Source organism: Lichtheimia ornata, assembly GCF_029851405.1.
Source record: "Lichtheimia ornata isolate CBS 291.66 chromosome Unknown scaffold00002, whole genome shotgun sequence".
In the NCBI taxonomy this organism is placed as follows: Eukaryota; Fungi; Mucoromycota; class Mucoromycetes; order Mucorales; family Lichtheimiaceae; genus Lichtheimia; species Lichtheimia ornata.
In genome coordinates, this window is record NW_026695322.1 from 545,294 (window position 1) to 573,092 (window position 27,799).

The following is a 27,799-nucleotide window of genomic DNA, read 5'->3' on the forward strand; positions in this document are numbered from 1 at the left end:
AGAAAATCGTTGCTGGTTCAGGTTACGTATGCTCCTCGTTAAGTGACCAGGTCTGACCTCTTCCTCTAAATCTTGATCTTGGTGAGGCAGAAGATGATGGATCATTTTCAGCAGGTGAAGGGCTATCCATTGACATCAAAGACGATGATCGGAAAGGGTAGGTTGGTGAGATGAAAGTTGGGGATAGTAGATTCAGGGTTTTAACTGCCAGACATAATAAAGAGAAGTTTAAGAGTCAAGGTTCACTTCACAGATACAATGCATATATATATTGAATTATAACCCATTTATTGTTAGCAAAGATAGCATGGAATGCTTAGAAAGTGTTGATATGAACAAAGAGTTGACATAAAGGTTGTTGACGCGGTATTTACACGGTTTAGTCGGCGCCGTCTATTTTACACGGTTTAGCAGAAATTTTGACTCGCCGTGTAAATTGACTCTGCTCTTGACTCCACCATTGGGGATCGAACCGTGTAAAATCGGAGTCAATTTGGCACTTAAGATAAGCGGGTGGAGATGCTCTTATAGTCATACTACTTTACATTAAACAAAGACCACTCTTCATATAACGCGTCTGGCATTATATAAACATGAGGAGGAAAAACACATCAGGCAATGAGCCAGGGTTTTATTGAAACAATGGACTCGGCTTAGTCAACAGCACCTTGTGTGAAAGTTTCACGTTGATCGGCTGATCCCGAAGTTCGCAATGTCGCTGCCAGCCAAACTGTGGATCTGGCGGGTCGACCTCTTCGACGACGACGACCAAAAAATATTTTTGGGCTGGTTGCGACATTGAACGTGAAACTTTCACACAAGGTGCTGTTGGCATGGCTCCCGCATTTCTCGGTGTACAAAAGTTTGGAAAGGTTCTTTTGTTTTTTATGTTTGTAAGCAGCTGTTAATATGACGAAGTGGTCTTTGTTCGAGACCAATCAAGTAGCTGGACTTGTTAAAGAACAAGATGCAGAGGTCGTGTTGTGTAACACAGCTACGGTTTATGAATGAAAGGGTCAATGTCTGTCCCCCTGGATCATCTAAAATTGGCATCATGTTGTAACTTAACGGCACTTTTATCCAATCATCATTGTTGCGAGATCCTACGCAAGAGACGTTATTTGCTAATACTTGGACGATTTCATTTCCACTGTGATTAGAGATGAGACCCGGCCAAGCTGACCCAATGAGCTTCCCGGTCAAAGAGGGTATCATCTGGACGCAGAACACGCTCGATGGCTCAACCGATGCAATCTTGTGTAAGGCGTAACTCAACCAAATCAGCTCGGATCAACCTACTTTAATCATGGAAATGTCTAGAGCAGGAGCATCGTTGCTACAATAGAGATACAAAAGTTGGGAATGCACAAAAGTGGCCAGTAGCTGCAATGTATGACATAAAAGTGAGGGTTGCGTACCTGTCATGCATTGTCCCTGAAGTCCTGACTTTTTCATGAGTTACTGCAAGAGTCCTTCTGCATCTTTTGCTCTGCCAGGGTCAAAAAGATACTTGACAGTGAACAAAGACCACTCTTCATATAGCATCACGCTTACAAACATAAAGATGCCAATCTCGGACTTACAATGAAACGTGGGGTCTTTGATAGAACAGTGTGCTCGGCTTGGCCAACTGCACCTTGTGAGGAGGTTTCACGATCAAGCTTGCCAATCCCAGATTTGCCATGTATTAACCTGTGAGCTGGATCAGAGGGTCAGTATCCTTGGCGCCTTGCCAGGCAGGCCAGAATAGTGCTGGGGCTGGTTGCAAGGATGGAACAGCAGGCAGCGCCATGCAGGGTGCTGTTGGCCAAGCCGAGCCCATTGCTCTAATAAAAACCCCACGTTTCATTGTAAAGTTCGGAAGTGCAGGCACCTTTATGTTTGTAAGGGTGATGCTATGATAGCCTTTGTTCATTGTAAAGTAGGTGGACCCTGGCAGAGCAAAAGATGCAAAGGACCTCTTTGGACAACCTCAATATAAAAAGTCAGGACTTCAGGGACAATGCATGACAGGTACGCAGGCCCTCACTTTTATGTCATACATTGGCATTGCTTTTGTGCATTCCCAACTTTTGTGCATTCTATTGTAGGTGGACGATGTACCTGCTCTAGACATTCATTTCCATGATTAAAGTAGGTTGATCAGGCTGATTTGAAAGTTTGAGTTACGCTCACACAGATTACATCGGTTGAGCTACATCAGGCGATGCTTTTATGTCCAGAGTAATGTAATCTCTCTTTGATTTGGTGACTCAGTCAAATCAGCTCGGGTCAACCTACTTTAATCTGGAAACGAATGTCTAGAGCAGGCCTTGTTCCTGCAGTGGATGATTGGATAAAAGTGGCGATAGCTAGCAATACATGCCTGTTCCTAGATGATCCATAAAGTAATTATACGTGGGCCATTCATGCAAACGTAGCTGTGTTGCAACGACCCTCTGCATCTTTTGCTCTTCTGGGAGTCAGAGCAGAAAAAAAGTTGACAAGGGCCCACTTCTCATATAGCATCACGCTTACAAACACTCACAACAAGCCTGTATCTCAAAACTTGCACAATCGAACGTGGGGTTTTGAAAATATGGCAATGGGCTCAGCTTGGCCAACAGCATCTTGTGTGAAAGTTTCGCGTTCAATGTCGCAAACAGCCCAAAAAATATTTTTTGGTCGTCGAAAAAGTTTCAAAGTCGACCCCCATCCCGGATTTAACTGAGTTTGCCGTTTTGCCGGCAATTGAGATCTGGGATTGGCGTCGTGAAACTTTCACACAAGAGTGGCAAGCCAACACACTGTTCTATCAAGGCCCGTTTGCATTAATACTTCGGAATACAGGCACGTTTATGTTTGTAAGCGTGATATATGAAAAATTGGCCTTGTTCATTGTCAAGTACGTGGACCTATTTAAGAAAATCAAAATGCAGAAAGACCTCTTTGGGTTACTCAACAAAAGTCGGGACTTCGACAGGTGCACAACCCTACATGATAATACATTGGCAGCTAATAGCCACTTTGTGCATTCTAACTTTATTACATTCTATTGCCAGGTGGACGTGCTCCTGCTCTAGACATTCATTTCCATGATTAAAGTGATAGGTTGATCCGAGCTGATTTGGTTGAGTTACACCTCCTACGCGGATGGAACATTCCCGTCGCGTTGTGATGGGGCGATCTCTCTTTGACCGCTTGCTCCAGTCAATCAGCTCGGTCAACTACTTTAGTCAATGAAATGAATGTCTAGAGAGCGTGATTATCGATTCCCTTATACAGTGGATCTCATAACAATGATGAGATGATTGGCCGTTAGCTGGCAATGCCTGATTCGATGATCCATAAAGTAATTATACATTGACCCTTTCATTCATGCAAACGTAGCTGTGTTACACAACACGACCCTCTGCATCTTTTGCTCTGCCAGGGTCCAGCTACTTGACAATGAGCAAAGACCACTCTTCATATAGCATCACGCTTACAAACATAAAGGTGCCTGTATCTCCAAACTTTACAATGAAACGTGGGGTTTTTATTAGAGCAATGGGCTCGGCTTGGCCAACAGCACCTTGTGTGAAAGTTTCGCGTTCAAGGTCGCAACTAGCCCAAAAAATATCTTTTTGGTCGTCGTCGTCGAAGAGGTCGACCCCCAGATCCAGTCTGGCTGGTAGCGACATTGCGGAATCTGGGATTGGCCACGATCAACGTGAAACTTTCACACAAGGTGCCGTTTACCAAGCCGAGCCCATTGCTCTAATAAAAACCCCAGGTTTCATTGTAAAGTTTGGAGGTACAAGTGCCTTTATGTTTTATATATGCGCAGCTGTAAGCGTGGTGGAGTTGCTTTCTCCTAGTGGATGGCGTCGGCTGCATTAACGGAAAGATGGAGAACTGAGTGAAATGGCACGTGGTGGTTACACAGACACGTCCTTGACAGGTTGCTGCACAAATGGATGATGATGATGATCGCCTTTTGTGAAGGTACATAAGTAAAACAGCATTCAACCATGAAGGTGTGTCAAGGTTCCACATCACATTTGGATACTACACACACACAGTCGACATGCATAGGTAATCCATCACTAATTAGAGTGGGTGATGATGCGCACATGTGTGCATTAGGATTGGTACATAACTCACCTCTTGAAACTCAATGAAGGATCACCCTTTCTCTTAATCTCAACCCCTCACTATTTATCTATCAGGTACGTGTTATGTATGTATGCATATTCATGTCCTTACACTGCCGATAACGGAACCGTTTTTATTCTATCAAAGCTACCACATTGAATCTACAAACAACTAAGAAGGGAATAAGCTACACCAAAGTCCAAGTGGATAATAAGCCATCCTTTCTTCTGGCTACTTGGCCAGCACCATGATCCTCGTCTTCATCATTATCCTCGCTCATCATACCATAATCGTCATCCTCGTTTCTATAAATAAGAAACGCCCATCATCAACAGACCGGGTACATGTTGGAAGGATGTTGTTCCTTGAAAACCACAGGGGGATGCAAATAGGTAGGAACCACACCATCCTTTGAGAAAGCACTGCACACGATCCACGCAAATCCAGTTCGATCCAAGGACATCGCTTCCGTAGTTGCCCAAACTTGTACTTGTTCTCATTCATCCTTTCTAAAGAAAGGAGGACTCCTTCATCTACCCAATCCTCAAAGAGTAACCACCAACATATCACGAGAAGGGCCTGTCTTGTGCACTGATGATGTCAAACGGCCAAAAGGTACAGGATTGCGAGTCGCACTCAAGGGGACGATGATGATGATGATGCCCAAAGTTGTATTGTCTGAACGAAAACCTATTCAATTCATTATTAGCATACATATACAGTAGACGCCTCTTTCATTTTCTTTGTTCGTTGCACTTACCTTTTTCATATACACGAAGACCTTTGTTGCTGGTTGCCTGGATACCGAAGACCATAGTGTAGTGTAGTCGAGTCGAGCCAAAAGCCAAATGAGCCAACATACATCTTTGCGATCGAATCTCATCGCCTATACAAGCTAACACCTCAATGGAACAAGTTCTACTACAACGTTGGTCCTGAATGTACCTGGTGGCACCAAAGCGTGGAGCGGCATAGCAACGAAGAGAGAGCGATGGTAACTCCGTTGTCACTCCTACAGTGATAAGAGCATTCCTCAAGCCGTGCTCTTTACCTTCCGGTGGTCAAGGAATCTGTTGGTTGCATCATTGATGGCCCGCAGTAGTCGACGTGACAACGATCAATGTTGACGTCCTGAGTGAACGTATAAGGCGTCTTGCAGATCATTGACTCTGTAGTGATTCTTTACAAGTAGCGCTGTGCCAGATAGGATAATGGAATCAAGGATGTAGGAACAAGCCAAGCTACGACAATGACCAGCAAGTTTTATCATTAAATTTCGCGTATTGATATGATTGTTCAATGATCCACTGCCTCCATTGCTTGTGTGACGGACTGCGCTGGAGCCTCATTATTGATCCACGTCCATACCCATCATGTCATCCCACTTAAGGATTTCTTGGTTGATAGCCAAACATACGCATGTCGTCGTAAAATAAAGACGCGTCGATCCACATAGACTCATCATTGTCATCTAAAAGCGTTCCTGCTTGTAACGACTCATGCACAATGGATCCTTGTAAATGACTATTGTTGTTGGTGCATGATGGTTGGTGCTAATACGGGTATGAGTGTTGCTGTTGATGATAGAAAAGTGCGGCCGGTAATACAGATGTTGTTAAAACGAAAACGAGAGCTGCTGCTTCAGATGAAAATCTTGATCCTTTCCATAACCCATCGCCTTATTCTTCCATCTTGCTTTGATCATAAGTAACGTGATGATGATGTAGATGCTGCTAATACGAGTGTCGTTGACCAAGGTACGAGTACTGACAAATATTCTACCTTTAAAAGGTACTGTGTGCATTGAAAAGACCAACCCCGTCCTGCAATAAACCACCATCTTGCCATCTTTATTGCATTCGAGAGACATACACTAGAGCATTGCGATTAGCAGCGATTTAATAAATGGCACACCATACATAAGACATACCTTATAATCCTATCTATCACATCACGTATGTGAATGACCTCTTGCTCATCCTGGAATATGTAACCAATCAGTAAAGTCGGTGTATCATCACCTCGACCATGTAACTTACCTCATTGACTTGAAGCATCGTTGTCCTCTGTGTGCTTATCCTTCTTGATAAGACGCATGTCATCATCCCATCCGGTCTCATCGGCCACATTCTACATATCATTCTCGTCATTTCCATATCCATTGCCATGCTTATCATCAAGGACTCTACCTGCCCACTAGTGTAAAGGAAAAGAACCCTCGTGCGTGCCGTGCATGTTCGTGTGAGTTGCCAATATCAAGTCTACAGCCTTCTCCACCTTGTTTGAGCACGCTTTGGCATGTAGAACTTGTCGCTTGTGCTATCCACTTATTCTGCTGGTCATCATTGCCGGCTTCAGTCGTATATTGGGTTGTCCATCTCTGTGTCTTGTAGATTGTCGCGTTTGTGAGGAAAGGAGGATAAATAAAAGCAGCCGTTCGTTTGTAAGAATCTTTGGCACAATTCACATCGTAACCATCGTGCTGTGTTCCACCGGTTCATTTGGTCGTTCAAATTCAAGAGGGTGTTGGTCGTGTCATGTTGGGGATGGAGTGGAGCAAAAAGCCGGGGGGTGATGTGTGTAGCCGGGATCTCTGAACAACCGGGTCTCATGCATAATCCTCTTTCAGGCAACAGTAAACAAAGCTGTATCACCTGCAATTCTCTTCTTGTTGAAGATGCGACCATAATATTGGATTTGTCTTCCCTTCAAAGTGAGTAACATGTGTCCTCATAGTGCCACAAGGAACCGTCTTGGAGAGAGAGAGAATAAGAGCGGTGTCGGGAAAATGACAGTTTTTCATGCATCAAAATGGGCCCATTGTTTACACTTGGTCCTCGTTATGGACAGCACAAAAGCATATTGCCTTCATCCTTTAAAGCGCATATCAACACAACAACACCACCACCCACAACTTTTTCTCTTTCTCTTTTCTTCCTGTTGCGCTTGCTTTCATCCTGTAATTCCAAACGTATCATCATGACAGACCACGAATACTACTATCGAATCGATGATGAACAAGAACTTCTGCCACCCGATGGACCACCACCACCCTATCGCTCCGGGAATATGAGAAGCACCAAGACCCTGCATGCACGTCCCACATTTTGGAGCCCAAGGCAACCTCCCAATAGAGATTGGAAAACCATGGCCATGCGTGGTAAACGGCTAGTCAGCACGTTACGACAGCCATCACCTACTTCAGCTCATCAACCTGTTGCCACCTTGTTTGATTCACCACCTGCTTATGAAGACATCACTGCTAATAGGGGTTTCAATGGCCATCCAATGGATCCTAGAGCCATCCGTGAGACTCTTACTAATTCAGGTCAGCATCATAGGCAGTCAGCAACACTGCAACAGCATTTCACTACACGCCCAAGACGTGCATCAACGACGTCACCGGCCATGACAATTCCCTCCGTAACCTCTTCTACCCCCACTCGAAACCGCCATCATAATGATAAATGCACAATCATGTAATAAACAACCCTTCTGCTGCTGTCACACAAATTTACTATCCATTGGGGTCTTTGTTGCCTTGTATAATCTTATTTATCCCCTCATTCATATAGCTAAATGATGATGATTAAACATGGTCAATGGAGGAGGGAGAAGGTGTATATGGGAGAAGCTCACATCATCATACTATGTACAATGCTGGTTGTCATCATTCTTCGCGCACGCACATCCCCTTTATTGAAGGGATCCGATGAAAAGAGAACAAAGGGTCCAGCCATTCATTAATTTTATGGGTGACAGCAGCAGTCTTGCAGGGTACATTGTCATAACCACTTTTATTATAGCCATGTGCACAACCGCTCCACTGATAAACAATACCCAATAGCATTCATGTATACCATTGTTGGTCACATTGCATCATATTTTTATACGTAGACGACAACGATGTCGTTACGGCTCTAGTAATCTTTTTGAAAACACCTTATGAAGCAACACTGCAATTTGGAAGCTTGCTTCTTTGTGGTGGTGTAATATATGCGAATACCTCTATATGCATTACTTGCATGCGTGCAGCATCAAGAAGCAACAATACCCCTCAATTGGTTGTAAACGGCTATAACAACGTAGAATGGATTGATGCCGTTACTTGACCTTAGGAGACTACATGTTTTGCTACCATAGGTGTTTTAGCGGGAAAAGAAAACGTGATGGCATGTGAATAGTGGAAGGATATGGCCAGATCGAAAAGTAAGGAGCGTTGATTACAAAAAAGTTGGAGCGGGAGATTTACTAGCACCCCACGTTAGTAACGGATGGTCCAGCGACATGGAGCGTGCGTGCGCGTATATGTGTGTGTGTGCGTATGAGTGGTTATTCATACGTTTATTTGACCAAAGTAAGCTGACCATTCCAGTCAACTACTGAAAAGGGGATGTTCCCCCCCCTTTTTTTTTATCAATGCTTGCACTCACTCACTCTCTCTATAATCCCACCACTTAATAACTCCCATATATGGGGTTTTCATCTTTCTGACAGATCCCTGATAGCACTCATAGGACACAAACAGCAAAAAAGACAAGATGTATAGAGTCAATTAAGATTTTTAATCACACAGGAGTTTTCATGGCATTTGCGCGTGTGTTTATTACACGAATGAGAGAGCAAACTACATGTATTTTTGCGCACTTTGGCAAGTATCGATGAGAGTTTTCATTTATCCTCTCTGATTACAGTTCCATCCATAACGGCCCAGCATATACGCAACACCCAACAGGCTCATCCTTTCAACAACATATAAATATGCGATTATCCAAACTTGACCCACCATTCCCATCCATTTCACAACACCTGCTTAACCCATTTGAATACACACAACACCCATTCATTCCATCTTTCTTCTTCCTTTTTCCCACACACCATCATGTACGAGCAAGGTAAAATCAAAACTCCCCAATCACATTGTAACCATACTCACGCGTGTTTTACATACAGCATCATCCATGTCGTCTTTGACAGCAGACCTAATCCACCCTACATCGACAGCCGTGGACAACGGCAGAGACAACACTAGCAGTAGCAATTCAAATACCAATGTCCGATTCCCAAAGAGACATCAACAACAACAGCAGCAGCAGTCTCCTATCCAACCACCCACCACGCCATTAACAGCGTCATCCTCTTTTACAACGCAGCATAGCAACAGCAGCAGCACAACAACAACCACACCCATTCACGAGTATTCATTATTTGATCAACACCCAGCTGCATGGGAATGGTTTGGAAACAATGACAATAGCAATGTTTGGCGTAAACATTCGGTGGCAGCAGATGGAGCTGATTTTGGATCATGCCAACAACAACGACGTGGTAGCGTTGCCTATCAAAGTGGTGCTACAACAGCAGCAGATTGGCGTCGTGGATCGGCTGCAGCAGCCGCAAGTGGTCTGTGCTGTGCTTTGTGCTCCTCACCGCAAGCTGGATCCCAACTATGCGGCCACACCATCTGCCACGTATGCCTCTCATCCCTTGGTACATCCTCATGCCCCCTTTGCTGCACTCAGGTACGTCCATCAATCACATTTCCTTAATTCCTAATTAGTTAACATGACAATGTATATAGACTGCATCCGTTTGGGAACAGCTATCAGCACAATATGATGCAATTCAACAATCCACTACCACCACCAATGCACATCACCAGCACCCGTTTGCTGCAAGCATGATGCAACAACAACAACAACAATTGTTGACACCTCCTCCTTATTACCCATGTGTCAAATTAGCTAATGTAAGTGTGTGTCATGACAAAAAGCAACAACAACAAACACTCATGCATTCATCATGCAGATCCCTTGGGACGTTTCACAAAACGATGTACGCCAATTTTTCAGTCACTGCCGATTGCCAAACATGTCCGTGCATGCTCAAGCAATTCATATTATGATGGATCGTACCACCGGCAAAACACTTTCAGATGCCTATGTTGAATTTGCTACCTATGCTGATTTGCGTCGTGCCATGGAAACGCGTGATCGTAAACCTCTCAAAGGCCGTATTGTCACTGTCAATGAATGCACCCAAGAAGAATTACTCAAAGTGGTGTTCCCTAAATGGCGTGGTCAATTTTGTGGCATGTCAGCCATCCCACCTGCTTCGGATGTTGTTAAAAACATGTCGACCGCTGCTGGTGGTGGTGGCTCTGGATGTCCACCTTTTGTCACTCGTGAAGAAATCAACTCTTTGTTGGTCGTATGCAAGAATTACAAGCTCCATTTCTCTCGTAAATGTGCAGAGCGGCCATTCGAAAACATTATCAGCGTCATTGCAAAGTATCCATGGCATCAAGCCCACCTCATTTCGGCTATTCATCGTGATCATATCTATGAGATGCTCAAATTGTCTATTGGTAAGCATTGCAAAGGATGATTTCATGTACGTGAAGATTAACCCATGGCATGTATTATCATTAGAATCACTCAAAATACATCTATCCAAGGATTATGTACAGATTGATGGCACCTTATTGGAACGTCTCGTACGTGTTGGTATCATGTGCCCAGCATTCACCGAAAGACAAAAAACAACCTTGTTACAAACCGCCCGTATCGGATGCCCACCCGATTTGATGCACTATTTGCTACCATTACCACCTCCTATGCCATCTACTGCCGGCCTTTATACTACACCACGTGTAATGCCTTCCACTTTACCCTTCATTTCTCAACCACCACCAAAGCAACAATACAAGCTTGAACAACTCCAATCCCAACAACGTATCAAGCAGCAATATCAACAAGGTGCCAATGATCTCGCCACATGTTTTCCTGATCCCACCAAAGATGTGCTTGAGCAGCTGAACGCTTTATCGATCCATAACAACGGTGGTGGTAATGATTACTTTTTTGGTAATTCCAAGTCTCCAAGCTCAGCATCATCATCCCTTTCGCTGCGTGATCCAGTGTTGACTGTTTAAAGCTATTATCTATCTATCTAAACACACACATAATACTACTACCGTAGAAACCCTCCTCACACACAAACACACAACCCCTTTAATCTATGCACGCACCAATATCTAATGTTACATCTTCCCTTTATACAAAGCATATAATGAATACATGTGCACATATTACAAAGAGAGGTCTAATAGTAGCCTGGCAAGATGTAATCGAGCTTCTTGACGGTCTCAGGGTTACGCTTTTCTTGAGCGGTCATGCCAGCGAACTTCATGGAACCCTTGAGGTCAGGCTTGAGGGTGTTGTTACGCACGGCATCATCGAGATGAGGAAGGACAGCCATGAGCAAAGTCTTTGCGTTGGTGGAGTTGTTGACCATGTTTTGCATGACTGTTTCAACTGTAACGGAGCCTTCTTCTTCCTCACGCCAGCAATCATAATCGGTGGACATGCAAACCATTTGATATGCGATTTCAGCCTCACGAGCGAGCTTGGCTTCTGGGAGGGCACTCATGTTGATGATATCGGCACCCCAGCTGCGATACATGTGGGATTCAGCCTTGGTGGAGAATTGAGGACCTTCCATACACACAGCGGTCTTGTTGCGATGAAGGGTGCTGTTGAATTCAAGCACATGGCGTTGTTCATAGACCAAATCAGCGATGCCCTTGTGGAAAGGTTCAGCAAACAAAGCATGGGCCACCACACCGTTACCAAAGAAGGTGGAGGGTCTCAAACCACGCGTACGATCAATCAATTGGTCAGGAAGCACGAAATCACAGGGAGGAATTTCTTCACGCAAGGAACCAACAGCACTGAAGGCAAGGATGGCTTCAACGCCCAAGTGCTTGAGGGCAGCAATATTGGCTCTGACAGGCACTTCAGTAGGTGTCAAGTAATGGCCTCGTCCATGACGTGCAAGGAATGCAATCTTGGTGCCGCTTGGAAGCTTGGCGATCGTGATCTTGTCACTGGGAAAACCCCAAGGCTATCAATCAAGCAACTATGAGTTGACCCATTTCCTTCGTAAACCCCCCTTGGTCCCCAATCGACATTTACAGTTTCAGGGTGCACTTCTTCGACAATTTCAAGGTTGTCCAAATGGTACAAACCAGAGCCACCAATGACAGCAATCTTGACGTCGTGCATTATGGAAAGAAAAGAGCAATATTTTACTATCACGCGGAGACCCAGTGCCTGAGATAATTGCGCCATTCACAGCCCCAGTTGGGAAATCATCTCACCATCTTGTGTAAGTATCCATGGTAACCACCACCTTGCTACATGACGACGATAACAATCCATCTCTCTCTCTATAATAGTGATCCCTCTCTTGACAAGTTGTAATCATCATTGTTGTTCTTTGAGACATAGTAGGTAAGTTACCAAGGCCACACTGATAGTAACAGATACATGTACCTGATAAGCATTGGGCTGGTCATCGCTATCCTATCTATCACTCGTAGTTACCATAACCGAGATACCGCATCCATATTCTTTCAATGGTGCATTATGCATGTATGCATACGATTCAAGAAGGGCCCAATTATCTAAGAAGGCAATATCCTCACCACACAACAAAAGATCCTCTCAACGCATGCTCACACAACTCATCCGATACCTCCTCCTCCTTTTGCAGACATCATAATGACCCAGCAGCAGCAATTTGGATGAACCCACTGATTTTTTATCATTGATGGAAATAAAAAGCTATGTACGTGTGTTTGCGTGTGCGATAAAAGGGTGGCGGTAGCGATGGTGGTTTACAGGTGATATAGATGTAGGTGTGTTGCGCGTGTGTTGTAATAGTATATGCAAATGGATGTCATTTTCAAATGCTGCGAGCAGCCGATCGTCTACCAAGAAGCCTTCTTGACACCAGGAAGCTCACCGTTCAATGCCTTCAAACGGAATTGGTAACGACAGAGTTTGAATTCTCGAAGGATACCTTGACCATGGCCTGTTGCGACGCAACGGTTGCTAATGTAAGCCTGGGATGATTGCTTGGGCATATTGTTGAGTGCAAGTTGAGCCTGATGGCGGACACGGGCTGGCAGAGTCTCGTTGCGTGTAATGTAGCGATAAGCTTGACGAGTCAATTCGTTGTCGGCGACCAATTGACGTGCCTTAATGTCACGGAGTATACGGCTTCTCATTGTTGCGGTGAAGTACGTAGAAGGAAGGAAGGGTGGTAAAGAAAGAAAGGAACAACAAATAGCGACCGCGGGGTAAAACCAAAGCCACTGTGCACGGGTTGACACTTTGCTTGTGTCTTAATCTCATATCCGACAACGACGCACCCTCCAACCACTCACTCACACAATGTTCTTGCCTCTCTTATCCAAGCGATGCGCATCCGCCGCACGATCAGCATACATTAACCGCAATGTTATCTTTCGACAAACCCGTCAAGCTGAAGTAGTCAGTGTCCCTTCCTCTGTCTTTTTCGGTCACGGTCGTCTTGGTACTACCCACTCGTCTCCATTTCAAAAAGTCGACATACTCATCACCGTAGCATAGCTCGTGTGCGCCAAATTGCAACTGAGGCTAACCGTGTCAAGGTTGACTATGACGCTAAATATGCTGAGAAGCTGAAAAAGATGGCTGAAGCGTATGTATACTCATGTCACGTGGATTGAATCGTTTTAATTTACATTGCATGATATATAGCAAGGGTGTCTCTGTTGAGGAACTCAAGTCCAAGGCAAAGGAAAACTTGAAGCAAGCCCAAAATGCTGTCAAGTCATCGGCTGAAGCTCCCAAGGCTAAGCCTGCTACTACTACTACTACTACTACTACTACCGCTACCACCACTACTGCTAAGCCCAAGGCTGCCGCATCTCCTGAAGCTGTTGCTGCTCGCTCCAAGATGCCCTACGAGTCATCAGCCCCTGTAAGATCATTTCTTATTGTTGCATGAGAAAGAAGGATGGTGATGCTTATCATAGGTGGTATAGACTTTGGATAAGGTTGTCAAGTTGGATCTTTTGGAAAAGGAGGATGCTGAGACAGTGGCCAAGATCTGGACCGAGTACCACGCTGACAAGGATTGTATTACTGCTGTCATCCCCAAGGAAACATACGATACTATTCAAAAGCGAAGCCAACAGTACCCATTGGTAAGGACATGTACAACCTAAAGAGTGGACAATGGCTAATGGATGGCATGATTTAGTTTGTGGTGCCCATGCCTCGCGAGAGCGGTGTCGAGTTCTTTTTCATGCAGTTCAACTTTACCCAAGTCTATTTCACTTCTCTTCTCGAATACAAGGCTAAGGGTGCTGAAGCAAGACCTTTCCTTACAATCACTCATTATCCTGAATTGGCTGATTCCAAGGGCATTGTTTTGATGAAGGGCGAGATCTCTGATAACCCACGCATGATTGATACACAAAACGCCCAGTTCCTCGCCTTTGTATTGCAACAATTCTACGCCACTGGTGGTGAGGAAAAGTTCAAGCTCGTCGAAAAGTTCCACAAGGAGCCCCAAAACTTTGATTACCAAGAACTCATCAATGAGGTTGAGCGTGTTGTTTAGACCATAGAACATATCTTCCCCACCTCATCCCTCCCATCCCATCCCATCCACATAATAAATCATCTCCCTCTTTTCCTGCTGATCGATTCAAATGATATCATGATGGCTCGACTTTGTAAGAGAATATTTCAATTCGATGATGGTGACGAATATACGATCAACTCTAACAATACAATGGGGGGTATCAGATTCGGTCTTCTTATTTGCGTTTGAGAGCTTCAAGTCGCTTTGCAAGAGCGTCAAAATCATCGTCTTTTGGCTTTGGTGTGGTAGGTTGAGATACGTTGTTCTTTTTTGGAGCTGGTGGCATGTTGGATGGGATTTCTGGTAGGTCAAAGGTGGTCTCGCTTTCATCGACGTTGGTCACCTATAAAAGCAACGTTAGCATTTACTACTACTACCACCCATACATCATCCTCTTTTGATTTACCGGTTGGGGAGAAGATGTGTCATTATCATTTGATGCGAGCAAGGGCGCCTCTGTTTGTGCAGGGTATACCTAATCAGCAAGTTGAGTATGCTTTCATATAACGTAGGAAATGATTGTTGTTGATGTACCTCTTCTGCCAATCCACCTCCACCACCACTTGATGTATCATCGTTATCGTCATCAGCAGCCAATACACTGGACACCCACATGATATCGTACGACTTTGCAATTTCTTCCAGATAACGCTCGACTAGGAATGGATCGGGTGCGCTTACTTGTAGCTTGCAAACAATCTACCCCTCCACGTCAATCTTTGAATAGTCCTCCCTGCCCAAATGATATACGACTTACTCGTTCATTCACCACATTGTCCACGTTATCGAGAGCATTGTATACAAACTCCTTGCCATACTTGGCAGCAAATAGATCTCTGACCTGAATGAATGATGATGATGCATGTGTTAGAGCAGAACACAATATGAGTATGCCTGGTCTCATACATTGAGCAATTCCTTGATCTCATCCGTACGTGGTGCTGCCCAAATGATAGTGTTGACAGCCTCGGCAATACCAGGATCACATGTCCTACATATCAAGTGGTTCTTTTGGTGAGACCTTGAAGGGGGCCAAGGATCTATACTGTAATGCAAACGCTTACTTGTACTGTTCAATAAGCCCAAAACGCGCCAGCAACAAGTCGCAATACAACTCCAATATCTCCATAGCTTCAATAAATAGATCCTCACGAATAACATGCTCGACACGCACACGTGCGCTTTCTTCTTTGCCCTTGTCCAAAAGAGTTGCAATTTCACGACGCTGATGTTGACAAAGCGATGTCTTTTTGGCTTGCAGCATCTTGAGTCGATTGATGGCAAGTTTCAGTTGTACTTTGAGTTTGTTGGGTTGGAATAACATAGTGCGTATGTGTTGTGTGTGTGTGCGTCGTCGAAAAGAGAAGTGGGCGGCAAGAAAGAAGAAAGAGAGAGCGCTACTCGGAGATGCAACCATCCTTTGATGTTGTAGACATAATCCACCCTCCTCCAATCCATCCTATTTCGCTCAAGACTCTATTACGAATGATTGACATGTAATGTATTTAGTGGTTATTGTTGAAAAGATCTTATATGCTCAAGTCATCGCCTATTCTTGTCAACTAGCACCTTGTCTACCGAGGCATCATCCTCATGGCTTGCATCTCCGGTTGGGACACAGCTTATTCTTGATCCTTGTGCATGGTGAAATAAGGTGTAAGACCATGGATAGCGATAGTAGCAGCACTGATACAGAAGAATTCGAGGCACAACGACGTATCGATCAACGTATCACTTTTCGTCCTCGACCTCAAAGCAATGGTGGTGGCAGTGGTCGTATTCAGATCTCATCTCGCCCATCGAGCATTGATTCAAGAGCAACAGCCTCTTCCTTGTTACGGCAGCAGCAGCAACAACAGCCTGTTTTGTTTGATGGAACACATACGCCACGTAATATTGCTGCTATCAGTTTCCTGCTGGGTCTTGGGGGTGGCATAGGCGTTGCTGCAGCATGGCTATCAAGCACTCCTCAGATGGGCCTCTTTTTATTGGCTGTGGCCCTGTTCCACTTTGCAGACTATCTTGCCACATCCATATACCAGGTGCATAAATTGGATCTGCAAGGTAGTATCCATGAGCCCTTTCTGGATCATGCACCTCATTACTAAGCTATGGTCAATAGCCTATCTTTTCATGAACAAACAACACTGCTACGAAGGATACCACGCGATTGCATGGCTGGAATTCGCTATCGAATATTATCATTTTCCATCTTTGAAACGAATCGGCTTATTGAATTATATGGGTAAGGATCAACCAAGCAATGGATAGGAGTACGTCCGCTGATTTCCACATCTCTATAGGCTTTGGATTGGTAGTAATTGGATTATTATGCAGAGTCCTTGCAATCATGTCACCGAGATATCAGAATGCTTCAAAGAGTGCACAAAGGCCCTTGGATACCAATGGCATATACAGGTACAATAGCAATGAGACAAACTGAAATGCATCCCACTCAACGACACGTCACGTTTTAGGATGATACGACATCCTTATTTCTTTGGACTCTACTGGTGGGCGATTGGGGTTCAAATCACGCTACTGAATCCAGTAGGCTTGGCGATCTTTGTGTTTATGCTCCATGATACGCTCTCTCAACGCATCAAATTAGAAGATCAAAACTTACAAAGGCTGTATCATGATATTTGGAACAACTATAAAGCAGCAACACCCACGTGGTTACCATTTATTCCTTGATGAACATTGATTGTCGCATACATACATATACGCAAAGGCAACGTGTGGTGGGAAATCTAGAGGTTCTATGATTGGGCAGAGACATAAAGAGCGAGAGAGAAAGCATGCGTATACACGACGTAGCGTTTAATTGTTATCCCCCTACTTTCATTGTCATTGTAATGTTTGGCTCTTTTCTTAAGGTAAACCCCACATTCCTTTCGATGTAGTTACTCCCAGAGATGCATCTGCAAGGTTGCATTAGGTGGCACAGTCTACCGTCCGCGCAGGGGGGGGATCCTTCGGCTTTCATTGTAAATGAAACAGGGCCTAAAAAATAAAGCCGTTACACAACCAGCTTATGTAATCGATGTTTGGGTGCTACAAATTGTCATTCAACCCATTGCTACGATTTGCCAAAAAAGACTAGGGCCATCAATGACGACATGACACCACTACCTGGTGGATCCTATACTTTCTGTGAATTCGCCAGTGTGACAATACCAGAAGCAAAGCGAGACGTTGTATTCAATGTCGATGAGGAGCTTGTCTCCTCCATATTACCCAAGATACATCAAGCTATAGCCTTAAACCAACGAACCAATCCAAAAAGCACCTATTCTTCCTAGGACCTCCATCGACGCGACAAAAAGATCACTTCAGCTGAAGCAACGTCTCGATGAGTTTAATCATACATAAACACATCAAGCAAACATGCAATACCATCACCTCCCCATGTCAACCATCATGCTTCATTATCTTTCATTGTCAGCTAAAAGTGTTCCTTTTGTAACAATGACTCACTAGTAATTCAACAATGTAAATGCTGTTACTCTATCCATTGCATCTCACCGGGCAGTTGACTACAAGTGGATGATCTCATTCCTGTACCATGTGAATCCATTGAGAGCGTAATAGCATGTCCTTCTTATTCTCTTTTCAACCATTTCATCGTCATTTCTATACAACGAGGATAATCGCGTGTTTGGTATATCCTTTTTGATGGCACTGGTATGCTTGACGGAGAAGTAGTAGTGTTGAATCTATAATAAGCCCACCCCACGCCAAATCAGATATCCGGTTACCAGGCTATGCCTAAAGTGCCATACCGAGAACCGGGTTCTGGTGTTAATGGGGAACGTTTGTAACCAGGATTCATGCATTTCGAACACAATGAGCCTATATGAGTCAAGGAAGTGTGTTATCGTTCTATTTCAGGATGTTGTTGTTGTTGTTTGATCCGATTACTGCTACGAAAATAGCCTTCTTCTCCACACGAACAATAATAGCAACGGTAAATACCGGATCATAAGGCATTGATTTATAATCTTGATTACTCATTTGTATATTGTATCGCGATTGAGGTAAAGAAGAAGTCCATCATAGATTGACAGCCGATATACCAATGATGGAATTATGGGGCGGGTGGAAGCAGCTGACGATAATTATTAGTGTGGATAAACAAAGGAACAATAAGCTTGCATGACACCATGATCGTCCTGCATAATGCGAAATGGTCTAATCTCGATCGTTTTATCCACGAAACATGACTTCTTACATAATCGAAGACAGCATGGATGATGAAGCACCGCGGAAGTGGGCTTATGTAAGAGACGTCAGGCGGCGGAGTTGTTTCCGATATAAAGCTTGGATTGCCCCTGATAGCCGAGCTGCCAATCTTCTCTTTCTCTTCACTCCACTCAACTCGGTTTACACAACCTCCACACATACACACTATCATGGTTCAAAAGGCTGTTCTCGTTACTGGTGGTGCTGGTTACATCGGTAATGCGACACATGACACGCGAACAACATAGCATCAAGACTCATCATCTCTCTCAATTAGGCTCGCACACTGTCATTGAGCTTCTCGAAGCTGGCCATCAAGTTGTTGTCGTTGACAATTTGACCAACTCTTCCTATGAAGCTGTTCGTCGTATCAAGACTATTACCGGCAAGGATTTCACCTTCTACAAGGCTGACATTCTCGATAAGAAGGCATTGCTCGAAGTGTTCAAGCGTCATGCATGCGACTCCGTTGTCCATTTTGCCGGTCTCAAGGCTGTTGGCGAATCGACTCAGATCCCATTGGACTATTATCATAACAACATTACTGGTACGGTGATGCTTTTGGATGCCATGAAGGAATCAGGTGTCAAGAACATTGTGTTTTCGTCTTCGGCTACTGTGTATGGTGATCCTGCTATCATTCCTATTCCCGAAACCTTGCCTACTGTAAGTGTATATCTTGTGTGAGAGCATATGGAGAGAGAGGAAACGGGGCTTGGATGATGTTGAGGGATCTATTTTTTGCATTGGCAAAGATATGATGGAAGCTGAGCAAGAAACTATTATTAGGGCGCAACCAATCCTTATGGTCGAACCAAGCAGTTCATTGAACACATCATTCGCGATGTTTGCACCGCCGAGCAAGGATGGAATGCAGCTCTTTTGCGTTACTTTAACCCCGCTGGTGCTCATCCCTCTGGTATCCTTGGTGAAAACCCTCTCGGCATTCCCAACAACTTGATGCCTTATCTTGCTCAAGTTGCTGTTGGCAAGCGTGAATTCCTTTCCGTGTTTGGCAATGACTATGAGACCAAGGATGGCACTGCTATCAGGTAAGACAAAGAATTGTGACATCCCCCCTCCCCAGAATAGAATACTGATTTATGTTGCACATATAGAGATTACATCCATGTTGTTGATTTGGCAAAGGGTCACTTGGCTGCTTTGGAAAAGTTGAAAGAAGGCACCGGCTGTGTCGAATACAACTTGGGTACGGGTGAAGGTAGCACTGTACTTGATATGGTTCATGCATTCAGCAAGGCTGTGGGCCGTGATTTGCCTTATAAGATCGTCGGCCGTCGTCCTGGAGATGTCACCAACCTTACTGCCAACCCTGCCAAAGCCAATGCGGAGCTCAAGTGGAAGGCGGAGAAGACTATGGATGAGACCTGTGCTTCATTGTGGAACTGGCAAAGCAACAACCCTAACGGCTTGGAAGATTGCGATGGCGACGCTCCTGCTGATTCTATCATCAAGTTTATCTAGACAACAATCCTATCTCTCTTTTACAATTATATAACATTATACACTATGATTCTGCAACACCATCTGCATGATATCTCGCCCATCAAATTGCATTTCTTTTTCGCTTGTTACCACATGATGTGTAAATAAAGCTACAACTTAGATATCCTACATCCATGATCATCGAACGAACCTCATCATTTGAATGCATAAATCACCTTCACTCTTATGCAATCACAACCATCACCAGGTACTATCTTTTACCCTATCGGTCTTGGAACATGGTTAAATTTTGTGTGACATGCTCAACAGTGATCGTCCAATAACTCAAAATAGGATTTTGATTCAGGGGAATATACGAGGCATACAAAGTTGCCACGTGATGCATTGTTTATTAGAAAACGTAAAATGTAGCAGCGTGTGGAAAGAAATTACAAGCCAACGCAGTAGGTCTTGCCAGTGTCAAGGTTGTCACAGGTGTTGGGAGCCTTGCTGTGGAGGTTCTTGTTCAACTTGAAGAGGGTAGCTTGATCAATGTTGTTCTTTGCAGAGACATCTTCACAGGCAACATCATCGGGGGTGATGGTGTAGAACCACTTGCAGTTGGGGTTGATCTTGTTGACCAACTTCAAGCCTTGGGACTCAACTTGCTCCTTGGAAAGAGCATATTCAGAGGGAGCACCAGAGTTGGAGGCGGGCTTGGAGTCAGCTTCAGTGGAAGCGGCATCAGCAGCAGGAGCAGCTTCCTCATCGGAAGAAGAAGAGGAGGAGGAACCCTTCTTTTCAGCGAGGCAACGCTTAGCCTTGGTCTTGGGAGCTTCAACGCAGACCTTGTCACCAGCGTTGATAGTGCAGGCTTGGTCAAGGTCGACAATCTTGTTGACGGTAGCAAAGACCTCAGGGGCAATACCTTGAGCCTTAGCGAAAGCATCACAGGTGGTGGTTTGAACGGCTATGTATTGAACAATGAATGTTGGTTAACAAAGAATAAAGAAACATGGGCTATTCATTATACATACCAGTGACGGTCTTGCTGCAGTTGATGGCAGGAGCAGCAGAAGCCATACCGGCGAGAGCAAGGGAAGCAACAGCGACAAGAGAGAACTTCATGATGAAAGGAATAGGAATGGGTTTGTGTTGTATAAAAGAATGGAATGTGTGGGGAGGATTGGTTGTAGTGAAGAATTGCCACAGCAGCTTTAGAAGCGTCCCTTTTATAAGCATCGTGAGGCTCATTTTGCTGCTGACGCTTTGATCTCACGAAGATTTTCCTTGTGCTCGATTTAGGTAACGAAGCATGATGTGCAATTGAAGCATCGCAAGCCCGCCATAAAACATGTGGCACGAACAACGGGAAATCAGCTATCTTTGGCATAATTCATATTGCTTTGCGACACCTTGATGCCTTTCATGGTCAAGTTTTTCCACATTTGACTAAAAATCGTCCTTGCCAAAAAGGAACAATTTGTGCAATCTTGGCCTTCAACTTGTTTTCCATCGTCTTGATTTGGGCACACACCATGTTGTTGATGCTCCTGCTGCCCATTGCACATCAATTCCGCTCCGTGCTTTCCGGAGTTCAAGTAAGGCTGGCTCATAATCACAGGTAGACGCGTTCTTTTATGCTCACCAGCTTTTTGTTTTATGACAATTTAAAGGAGCAGATGTTTTAATCTCTTGAATACGAGACGCTATTACTATCATGGAAAGGCACAAAGATATTAAACTTTTGGCTGTCTATACCTGGTTCACTCATTCACACCAACCAATATGACTAGTAGATGTATGGTCATTGATCATGTGTTACAGGCACCACTTGTGGGAGAGGATAATGAAATATCACGCTATCATTAGTTTAGACAAGCGCAAACGAGATGTGATGGAAAGGTGCATATACCAGTAAGAGCAGTGTGTTACATAGCGGAAAGCAAAATGCTAAACATAATGGATCAACATGATGATGTTGTGCGCGCATTAATTAGTGGGGAAAAAGAGATAGGCCCATGGCGGAGCAAAAAAGTGCTCACTGCAGCAAACGATATACACACGTGCTCAATACAAGATGCTTGATGATACAAGAATAGACCACGGGCTCAACCGATCTCGACCAACAACATGCAATGCCAAGAAGAATATCAATGGATTACAACAGTGGAAGGTGAACATGGGCATAGCTGAAGAACAAAAGCACAAAATCGAGGAAGATCAACAAAACGGTAATTACGTGCTATGGTGTCACGGCAACAAAATGACGTGCATTTGTCACCTGCTCAATTTGATTTTCTTTGTCGTTTTGAAACGACTATTTTTGTGCTGCAAAAAGTCATAATGAAAGTAGGGAGAGCAATAAGCGTGGTTGTATTGGTCCACTCAGGTTTAGAAGAAAGGGGTAAGCATTATCCAGATTGTGTGCCACACAACGCCTTTGATCCACAAGATGGCTTCCTTTCATCTTTACAACAGCAGCATCCTTTGTTGTTGCACCAAAAAGTAATACATTCAATCTATGTATGTATGCGCACAGACATTTGTCATTGAAGGGAGCACGACGTGTCGTTTCTTTTACTACTCATCTCTCACGCAAATATGATGTATATAGTGCTTTGCATTGTAATGTTATAAGAGATTACTGGATAAAGATGCTCCATCATTCCCAACAGCTGCTACGCGTTCAATTTTGGAGTTTACGATTACACGTCTTTTATAAAGTTGATGGTATAAAGATGATACATTGATAAACAAGGTTGTATGAGTGATGCTATAGCTCTGATTCCTCATCGATTGTGGGCATTCTCTTCTTGTCTCCTCCCATTGACTCCTTTTCGAGGTCAGCTGTCGGCTGATTTTTTCTTGTGCGGTGTGTGGCAAACGAGCTTCGATCCCTTTCTTTATTAAATCCAACAGGTGAGTAAATCCATCCATCCACTGAATGGGATCCATCCATCATGAACGGCATCTAATATGCATCATCTATAGTCGCCATGGGTAAGGAGAAGACTCACGTTAACGTTGTCGTCATTGGTCACGTCGATTCCGTAAGTACTTCATTGAACAATGGGAAGCCCTTGATTGCAGGAAATTGACTCTTTTGTGATTGCAGGGCAAGTCCACCACTACTGGTCATTTGATCTACAAGTGCGGTGGTATTGACAAGCGTACCATTGAGAAGTTCGAGAAGGAAGCCGCCGAACTCGGTAAGGGTTCTTTCAAGTACGCCTGGGTTTTGGACAAGCTTAAGGCTGAACGTGAGCGTGGTATCACCATCGATATCGCTCTCTGGAAGTTCGAGACTCCCAAGTACCACGTTACCGTCATTGATGCCCCTGGCCATCGTGATTTCATCAAGAACATGATTACTGGTACTTCCCAAGCTGACTGTGGTATCTTGATTATTGCTGCTGGTACTGGTGAATTCGAAGCTGGTATCTCCAAGGATGGTCAAACCCGTGAACACGCTTTGCTTGCTTTCACCCTTGGTGTCCGCCAATTGATCGTTGCTATCAACAAGATGGACTCCACCAAGTACTCTGAGGCCCGTTACAACGAAATTGTCAAGGAAGTTTCCACCTTCATCAAGAAGATTGGTTTCAACCCCAAGTCCGTTCCTTTCGTTCCTATCTCTGGCTGGAATGGTGACAACATGTTGGAGGAGTCCACCAACATGCCTTGGTTCAAGGGATGGAACAAGGAGACTAAGGCTGGTGCCAAGACCGGCAAGACCCTTCTTGAAGCCATTGACAACATTGATCCCCCTGTTCGTCCTTCCGACAAGCCCCTTCGTCTTCCCCTTCAAGATGTTTACAAGATCGGTGGTATTGGTACAGTCCCTGTTGGTCGTGTTGAGACTGGTGTCATCAAGCCTGGTATGGTTGTCACCTTCGCTCCCGCCAACGTCACCACTGAAGTCAAGTCCGTTGAAATGCACCACGAGCAACTTGCTGAAGGTGTTCCTGGTGACAACGTTGGTTTCAACGTCAAGAACGTTTCCGTCAAGGATATCCGCCGTGGTAACGTCTGCTCTGATTCCAAGAACGACCCCGCCAAGGAATCCGCTTCCTTCACCGCTCAAGTTATCGTCTTGAACCACCCTGGTCAAATTGGTGCTGGTTACTCCCCTGTCTTGGATTGCCACACTGCTCACATTGCATGCAAGTTCTCTGAGCTCCTTGAAAAGATCGATCGTCGTTCTGGTAAGTAAATCTTTTGATTTGGGATATGGGTATTGGGGCTTAATCTCTTGATTTTGCTGCAAATCCTCTTCCTTGATCATTCTCAATTACTTTTTTTATCATTTGCTAATCCAAACACTCCCCATTTCATTCAAAACAGGTAAGAAGCTCGAAGATAGCCCCAAGTTTGTTAAGAGTGGTGACTCTGCTATCGTCAAGATGGTTCCTTCCAAGCCCATGTGCGTTGAAGCTTACACTGAATATCCTCCTCTTGGTCGTTTCGCCGTCCGTGATATGCGTCAAACCGTCGCTGTCGGTGTCATCAAGGCCGTTGAGAAGGTTGATAAGGCTGGCAAGGTTACCAAGGCTGCCCAAAAGGCTGGCAAGAAATAAGTTATTTCGCCCTTATGACTGTTGCATGATTAAAAAGGCTCCTTTGTCTTTTGTACAATAATAAATGACTCCTTTCATGGAGGAAAAAGTACATACTATTCAATTCGTGTCATTCTATTGTAATTGTGGATAGGAAGTAATAAATGGATCAGCTCATTCAAATGTAACCTTGTCCACTTGCAATTCAAAGACAGCCTTCATAGCTACTACAACTTTGCCATGTAGACATCGCAGGCTTATAAAAGGTAGGATGTGGTTGCATAAAGCGTATCCATTTTATTGTGTACGATATTGGTACAATGAGACCTTGTGATCATTCTACTTGAGATTAGAGACTACCTTAGAGCACGCAGCTGCAGCAATTCGTCCTCAGCCCTCTCTATCATCAACTTGCCCAATACCACGATAAATGATCCTTTGTATTGATATCGATTTCCCCCATCAATCCAATGACCAAATTGATTGCCGCAAGATAAAGAATCGAAATGTATGCTCTTTTGTACATGTTCGTTGTTTTATTGTTCATTTTGGTGATACTGCTTAAACGACGGTACCGGCAGCAGAAGCAATACGGGGCCAGAGATCAGCACACTCCTTAGCAACGGGACCAGTGATAGCAGAACCCTTCATTTCACCCTTGGGCTATAGTGTATATACAAAAAGAGTTGAGTATGATACCATAGCAACCATGTATCCAAGGAAACTTACGTTGACGATAACACCGGCATTGTCCTCAAAGTAAAGGAAAACACCATCACGACGACGCCAAGCACGACGTTGACGAACAACAACGGCGGGCATAACTGCAATTGAGTATGAGTATTGACATTTTCTCCAATGCTGCTGTTGCTGAATAATAGCAGTAGTAGTAGTAGTAGTAGTAATTACCCTTCTTTCTCAATTCAGGCTTGCCCTTCTTGACGGAAGCGACAATCATGTCACCAGCGCCGGCAGCAGGAAGACGATTCAAGTGACCCTTGATGTTGCGGACGGCAATAACGTAGAGGTTCTTGGCACCACTGTTATCAGCGCAGTTCATGACAGCGCCAGTGGGCAAACCGAGAGTCATGCGGTACTTGGTGCCGGAAATGCTAACTGTTGTATCGATTCATCCGTTAATCCATTATGTTCATCCATCCATCCATCGATTGTTATGCTTGCCTTTAGGCATGATTGACTAGGGAATAAGGAGGGAGCAATCTTCCGGTTGTGGATGGTACTTTGATTGTGGCCAGCAACAACTCCCCCACCCCCTCTCCCCCAATTTCCCTCCAAGGCTGCTGCGGAGCAAGAATATGAGACCATCATCCCTACAAGATCCTACATCCCTACCAAGCTACGAGAATCTAATAGTCTTACTCTCCCTCGAATACGTAGTTTTAGATTCAAAATTTACTTTTATGCATTAAAGCCATCATCAGCCAGTATACCTCGTCTCATTCTTCTTATCCAACAAAGACGCCTTGTTCCTTTTTTTGGGCCTTTGTAGGTTAAGGCATGTAATGCTATGCCATGAGTAGCTTGCTAACGTGTATAAGGTCGTTTATTGTATCCCAATGGCATGTCTCTTTTTGAACTTGCTCAACAAGGATGGTGGTCGTCTAGGACGTTTGGGCTCTCTTTTACCATATACATTGTTTATTACTTCTGGTTTGATGAAATGGAAGGAGTAGTGGATACCTCTATGTATGCTAATCGATGATTTATACTCTGGACATGGTTGGATGAGGCCATAGATGTATCGTAGCAGCTTACTGGTACTGAGGAATGATGCCTTTAGCGATCAAGGAGTACGCATGGTTAGCTAGAAAATGCCTTTAGTGGATAGCAATACGATGTATGCGACAGCAATTGAACACGTACAACATAGTCATCATCAGCGCTAACATTGGCGAGTGGATGCTCTTACACATTGATGGATACGAGCGTTTCATGCACAAAAGCCAAATCACATGAGCATTTGAATTCTCATTGGTTGCTCCACCGCTCTTGAAACAAACAGCCTCGCTTGCAACGCCAAGCTTTCTTGTTCTCAACTCCCACAATGTCCGATGATCGATATGGTCCCATTGCACTGAGGGAAGATGCAGTATCGAATACCCAAGTCCCAGCAAACGACGATGACGATGAAGAAGAAGCCCACGAATTTGCAACCTATGTTGAGAGTGACGACGATGACGAAGACCCTTATTTTATGCCTGAGCATAACCGAAAGTCAAGCACATTGTCATTTAGCCGGTAAGGATGGCTTTACATGAAGGGTGATGATGCATGGATAATAACATTAAGGGGGCGGTGCGATATAGGTTGACATGCTCACCAGTACAACTCTTCCGGTTCTTTGTTCCAACCTTTTGCATATTGATCATCTTTGTATATACCATCGTCATTGCCGTTCTTACTCATCAACGAAAAGCACCCAACCCACCCACTCTGTAGAAAAAAAAACAACAGCATTCATCATATGGCAGTGATACGGATTCCATAGCAACATTCAACACCATCCTTGATCATGTGATTATTCCCCTCCACCTCCTCCCATCAACGTACAATTACAATTGCTTAATACCCAAGGCTCTCTATGTTATTTATGATTGGATTCGTGGTATGGAGTCATGGTGATTGGTAGTAGCAACAAGAAGGTTTACTACGAGTTTGGGATCGGGATGGGATGGCCAAGTGGGTGGTTTTTTTTTCATTAAGTTTGGATTGTGGCGTACATTACTTTTGACACATGCATGCTTGTAAACAGGTAAACAGTGTTATTGTGCCTTGTTTGGTGGTGGACACGTGCGTCATTTTCCCACATGCATTAAAATTAAGCTTTGGTGTACTTGACCATCATATCACATCAATGCTAGGGGTGAAAGAAATGAACGAAACGTGGTGATTGGTATCGTCGTCGTGGCAACGAGATCGTAAAGAGCAACAAC

General features: G+C 44.3%; 13 protein-coding genes across 13 annotated transcripts; 7 read left to right on the forward strand and 6 right to left on the reverse strand.

The window, feature by feature from the left end:
* Positions 1 to 4,660: 4,660 nt before the first annotated feature.
* Positions 4,661 to 4,931, reverse strand: O0I10_000689 (uncharacterized protein; the record flags this gene model as incomplete). Its single annotated transcript, XM_058480797.1, has 2 exons — positions 4,661 to 4,806; positions 4,877 to 4,931. The coding sequence occupies 2 exons, from the start codon at positions 4,929 to 4,931 to the stop codon at positions 4,661 to 4,663; spliced, it is 201 nt and encodes a 66-aa protein (XP_058348361.1).
* Positions 4,932 to 7,095: 2,164 nt separating this feature from the next.
* On the forward strand, positions 7,096 to 7,599 carry O0I10_000690 (uncharacterized protein; the record flags this gene model as incomplete). The annotated part of the gene is made up of 1 exon (XM_058480798.1): positions 7,096 to 7,599. One exon carries the CDS (start codon positions 7,096 to 7,098, stop codon positions 7,597 to 7,599), a length of 504 nt encoding a protein of 167 aa, XP_058348362.1.
* A 1,399-nt stretch (positions 7,600 to 8,998) lies between these two features.
* On the forward strand, positions 8,999 to 11,050 carry O0I10_000691 (uncharacterized protein; the record flags this gene model as incomplete). Its single annotated transcript, XM_058480799.1, has 5 exons — positions 8,999 to 9,011; positions 9,070 to 9,587; positions 9,698 to 9,865; positions 9,925 to 10,483; positions 10,548 to 11,050. 5 exons carry the CDS (start codon positions 8,999 to 9,001, stop codon positions 11,048 to 11,050), a joined length of 1,761 nt encoding a protein of 586 aa, XP_058348363.1.
* A 170-nt stretch (positions 11,051 to 11,220) lies between these two features.
* On the reverse strand, positions 11,221 to 12,182 carry O0I10_000692 (methylthioadenosine phosphorylase; the record flags this gene model as incomplete). The annotated part of the gene is made up of 2 exons (XM_058480800.1): positions 11,221 to 12,021; positions 12,093 to 12,182. 2 exons carry the CDS (start codon positions 12,180 to 12,182, stop codon positions 11,221 to 11,223), a joined length of 891 nt encoding a protein of 296 aa, XP_058348364.1.
* A 707-nt stretch (positions 12,183 to 12,889) lies between these two features.
* Positions 12,890 to 13,189, reverse strand: O0I10_000693 (uncharacterized protein; the record flags this gene model as incomplete). Its single annotated transcript, XM_058480801.1, has 1 exon — positions 12,890 to 13,189. The coding sequence occupies one exon, from the start codon at positions 13,187 to 13,189 to the stop codon at positions 12,890 to 12,892; it is 300 nt and encodes a 99-aa protein (XP_058348365.1).
* Positions 13,190 to 13,355: 166 nt separating this feature from the next.
* O0I10_000694 (uncharacterized protein) lies at positions 13,356 to 14,571 on the forward strand (the record flags this gene model as incomplete). Its single annotated transcript, XM_058480802.1, has 5 exons — positions 13,356 to 13,497; positions 13,554 to 13,644; positions 13,704 to 13,926; positions 13,991 to 14,152; positions 14,209 to 14,571. The coding sequence occupies 5 exons, from the start codon at positions 13,356 to 13,358 to the stop codon at positions 14,569 to 14,571; spliced, it is 981 nt and encodes a 326-aa protein (XP_058348366.1).
* A 199-nt stretch (positions 14,572 to 14,770) lies between these two features.
* Positions 14,771 to 15,919, reverse strand: O0I10_000695 (uncharacterized protein; the record flags this gene model as incomplete). The annotated part of the gene is made up of 6 exons (XM_058480803.1): positions 14,771 to 14,938; positions 15,002 to 15,070; positions 15,130 to 15,294; positions 15,353 to 15,436; positions 15,502 to 15,586; positions 15,660 to 15,919. The coding sequence occupies 6 exons, from the start codon at positions 15,917 to 15,919 to the stop codon at positions 14,771 to 14,773; spliced, it is 831 nt and encodes a 276-aa protein (XP_058348367.1).
* A 340-nt stretch (positions 15,920 to 16,259) lies between these two features.
* Positions 16,260 to 17,292, forward strand: O0I10_000696 (uncharacterized protein; the record flags this gene model as incomplete). The annotated part of the gene is made up of 4 exons (XM_058480804.1): positions 16,260 to 16,659; positions 16,718 to 16,840; positions 16,899 to 17,013; positions 17,073 to 17,292. 4 exons carry the CDS (start codon positions 16,260 to 16,262, stop codon positions 17,290 to 17,292), a joined length of 858 nt encoding a protein of 285 aa, XP_058348368.1.
* A 1,718-nt stretch (positions 17,293 to 19,010) lies between these two features.
* Positions 19,011 to 20,325, forward strand: O0I10_000697 (UDP-glucose 4-epimerase GalE; the record flags this gene model as incomplete). The annotated part of the gene is made up of 4 exons (XM_058480805.1): positions 19,011 to 19,056; positions 19,118 to 19,506; positions 19,630 to 19,892; positions 19,959 to 20,325. The coding sequence occupies 4 exons, from the start codon at positions 19,011 to 19,013 to the stop codon at positions 20,323 to 20,325; spliced, it is 1,065 nt and encodes a 354-aa protein (XP_058348369.1).
* Positions 20,326 to 20,735: 410 nt separating this feature from the next.
* On the reverse strand, positions 20,736 to 21,414 carry O0I10_000698 (uncharacterized protein; the record flags this gene model as incomplete). Its single annotated transcript, XM_058480806.1, has 2 exons — positions 20,736 to 21,256; positions 21,324 to 21,414. The coding sequence occupies 2 exons, from the start codon at positions 21,412 to 21,414 to the stop codon at positions 20,736 to 20,738; spliced, it is 612 nt and encodes a 203-aa protein (XP_058348370.1).
* Positions 21,415 to 23,285: 1,871 nt separating this feature from the next.
* O0I10_000699 (translation elongation factor EF-1 alpha) lies at positions 23,286 to 24,866 on the forward strand (the record flags this gene model as incomplete). Its single annotated transcript, XM_058480807.1, has 3 exons — positions 23,286 to 23,339; positions 23,405 to 24,494; positions 24,634 to 24,866. The coding sequence occupies 3 exons, from the start codon at positions 23,286 to 23,288 to the stop codon at positions 24,864 to 24,866; spliced, it is 1,377 nt and encodes a 458-aa protein (XP_058348371.1).
* A 540-nt stretch (positions 24,867 to 25,406) lies between these two features.
* Positions 25,407 to 25,935, reverse strand: O0I10_000700 (60S ribosomal protein L23; the record flags this gene model as incomplete). Its single annotated transcript, XM_058480808.1, has 3 exons — positions 25,407 to 25,508; positions 25,575 to 25,669; positions 25,755 to 25,935. The coding sequence occupies 3 exons, from the start codon at positions 25,933 to 25,935 to the stop codon at positions 25,407 to 25,409; spliced, it is 378 nt and encodes a 125-aa protein (XP_058348372.1).
* Positions 25,936 to 26,910: 975 nt separating this feature from the next.
* O0I10_000701 (uncharacterized protein) lies at positions 26,911 to 27,305 on the forward strand (the record flags this gene model as incomplete). The annotated part of the gene is made up of 2 exons (XM_058480809.1): positions 26,911 to 27,104; positions 27,173 to 27,305. 2 exons carry the CDS (start codon positions 26,911 to 26,913, stop codon positions 27,303 to 27,305), a joined length of 327 nt encoding a protein of 108 aa, XP_058348373.1.
* Between the last annotated feature and the right edge of the window lie 494 nt (positions 27,306 to 27,799).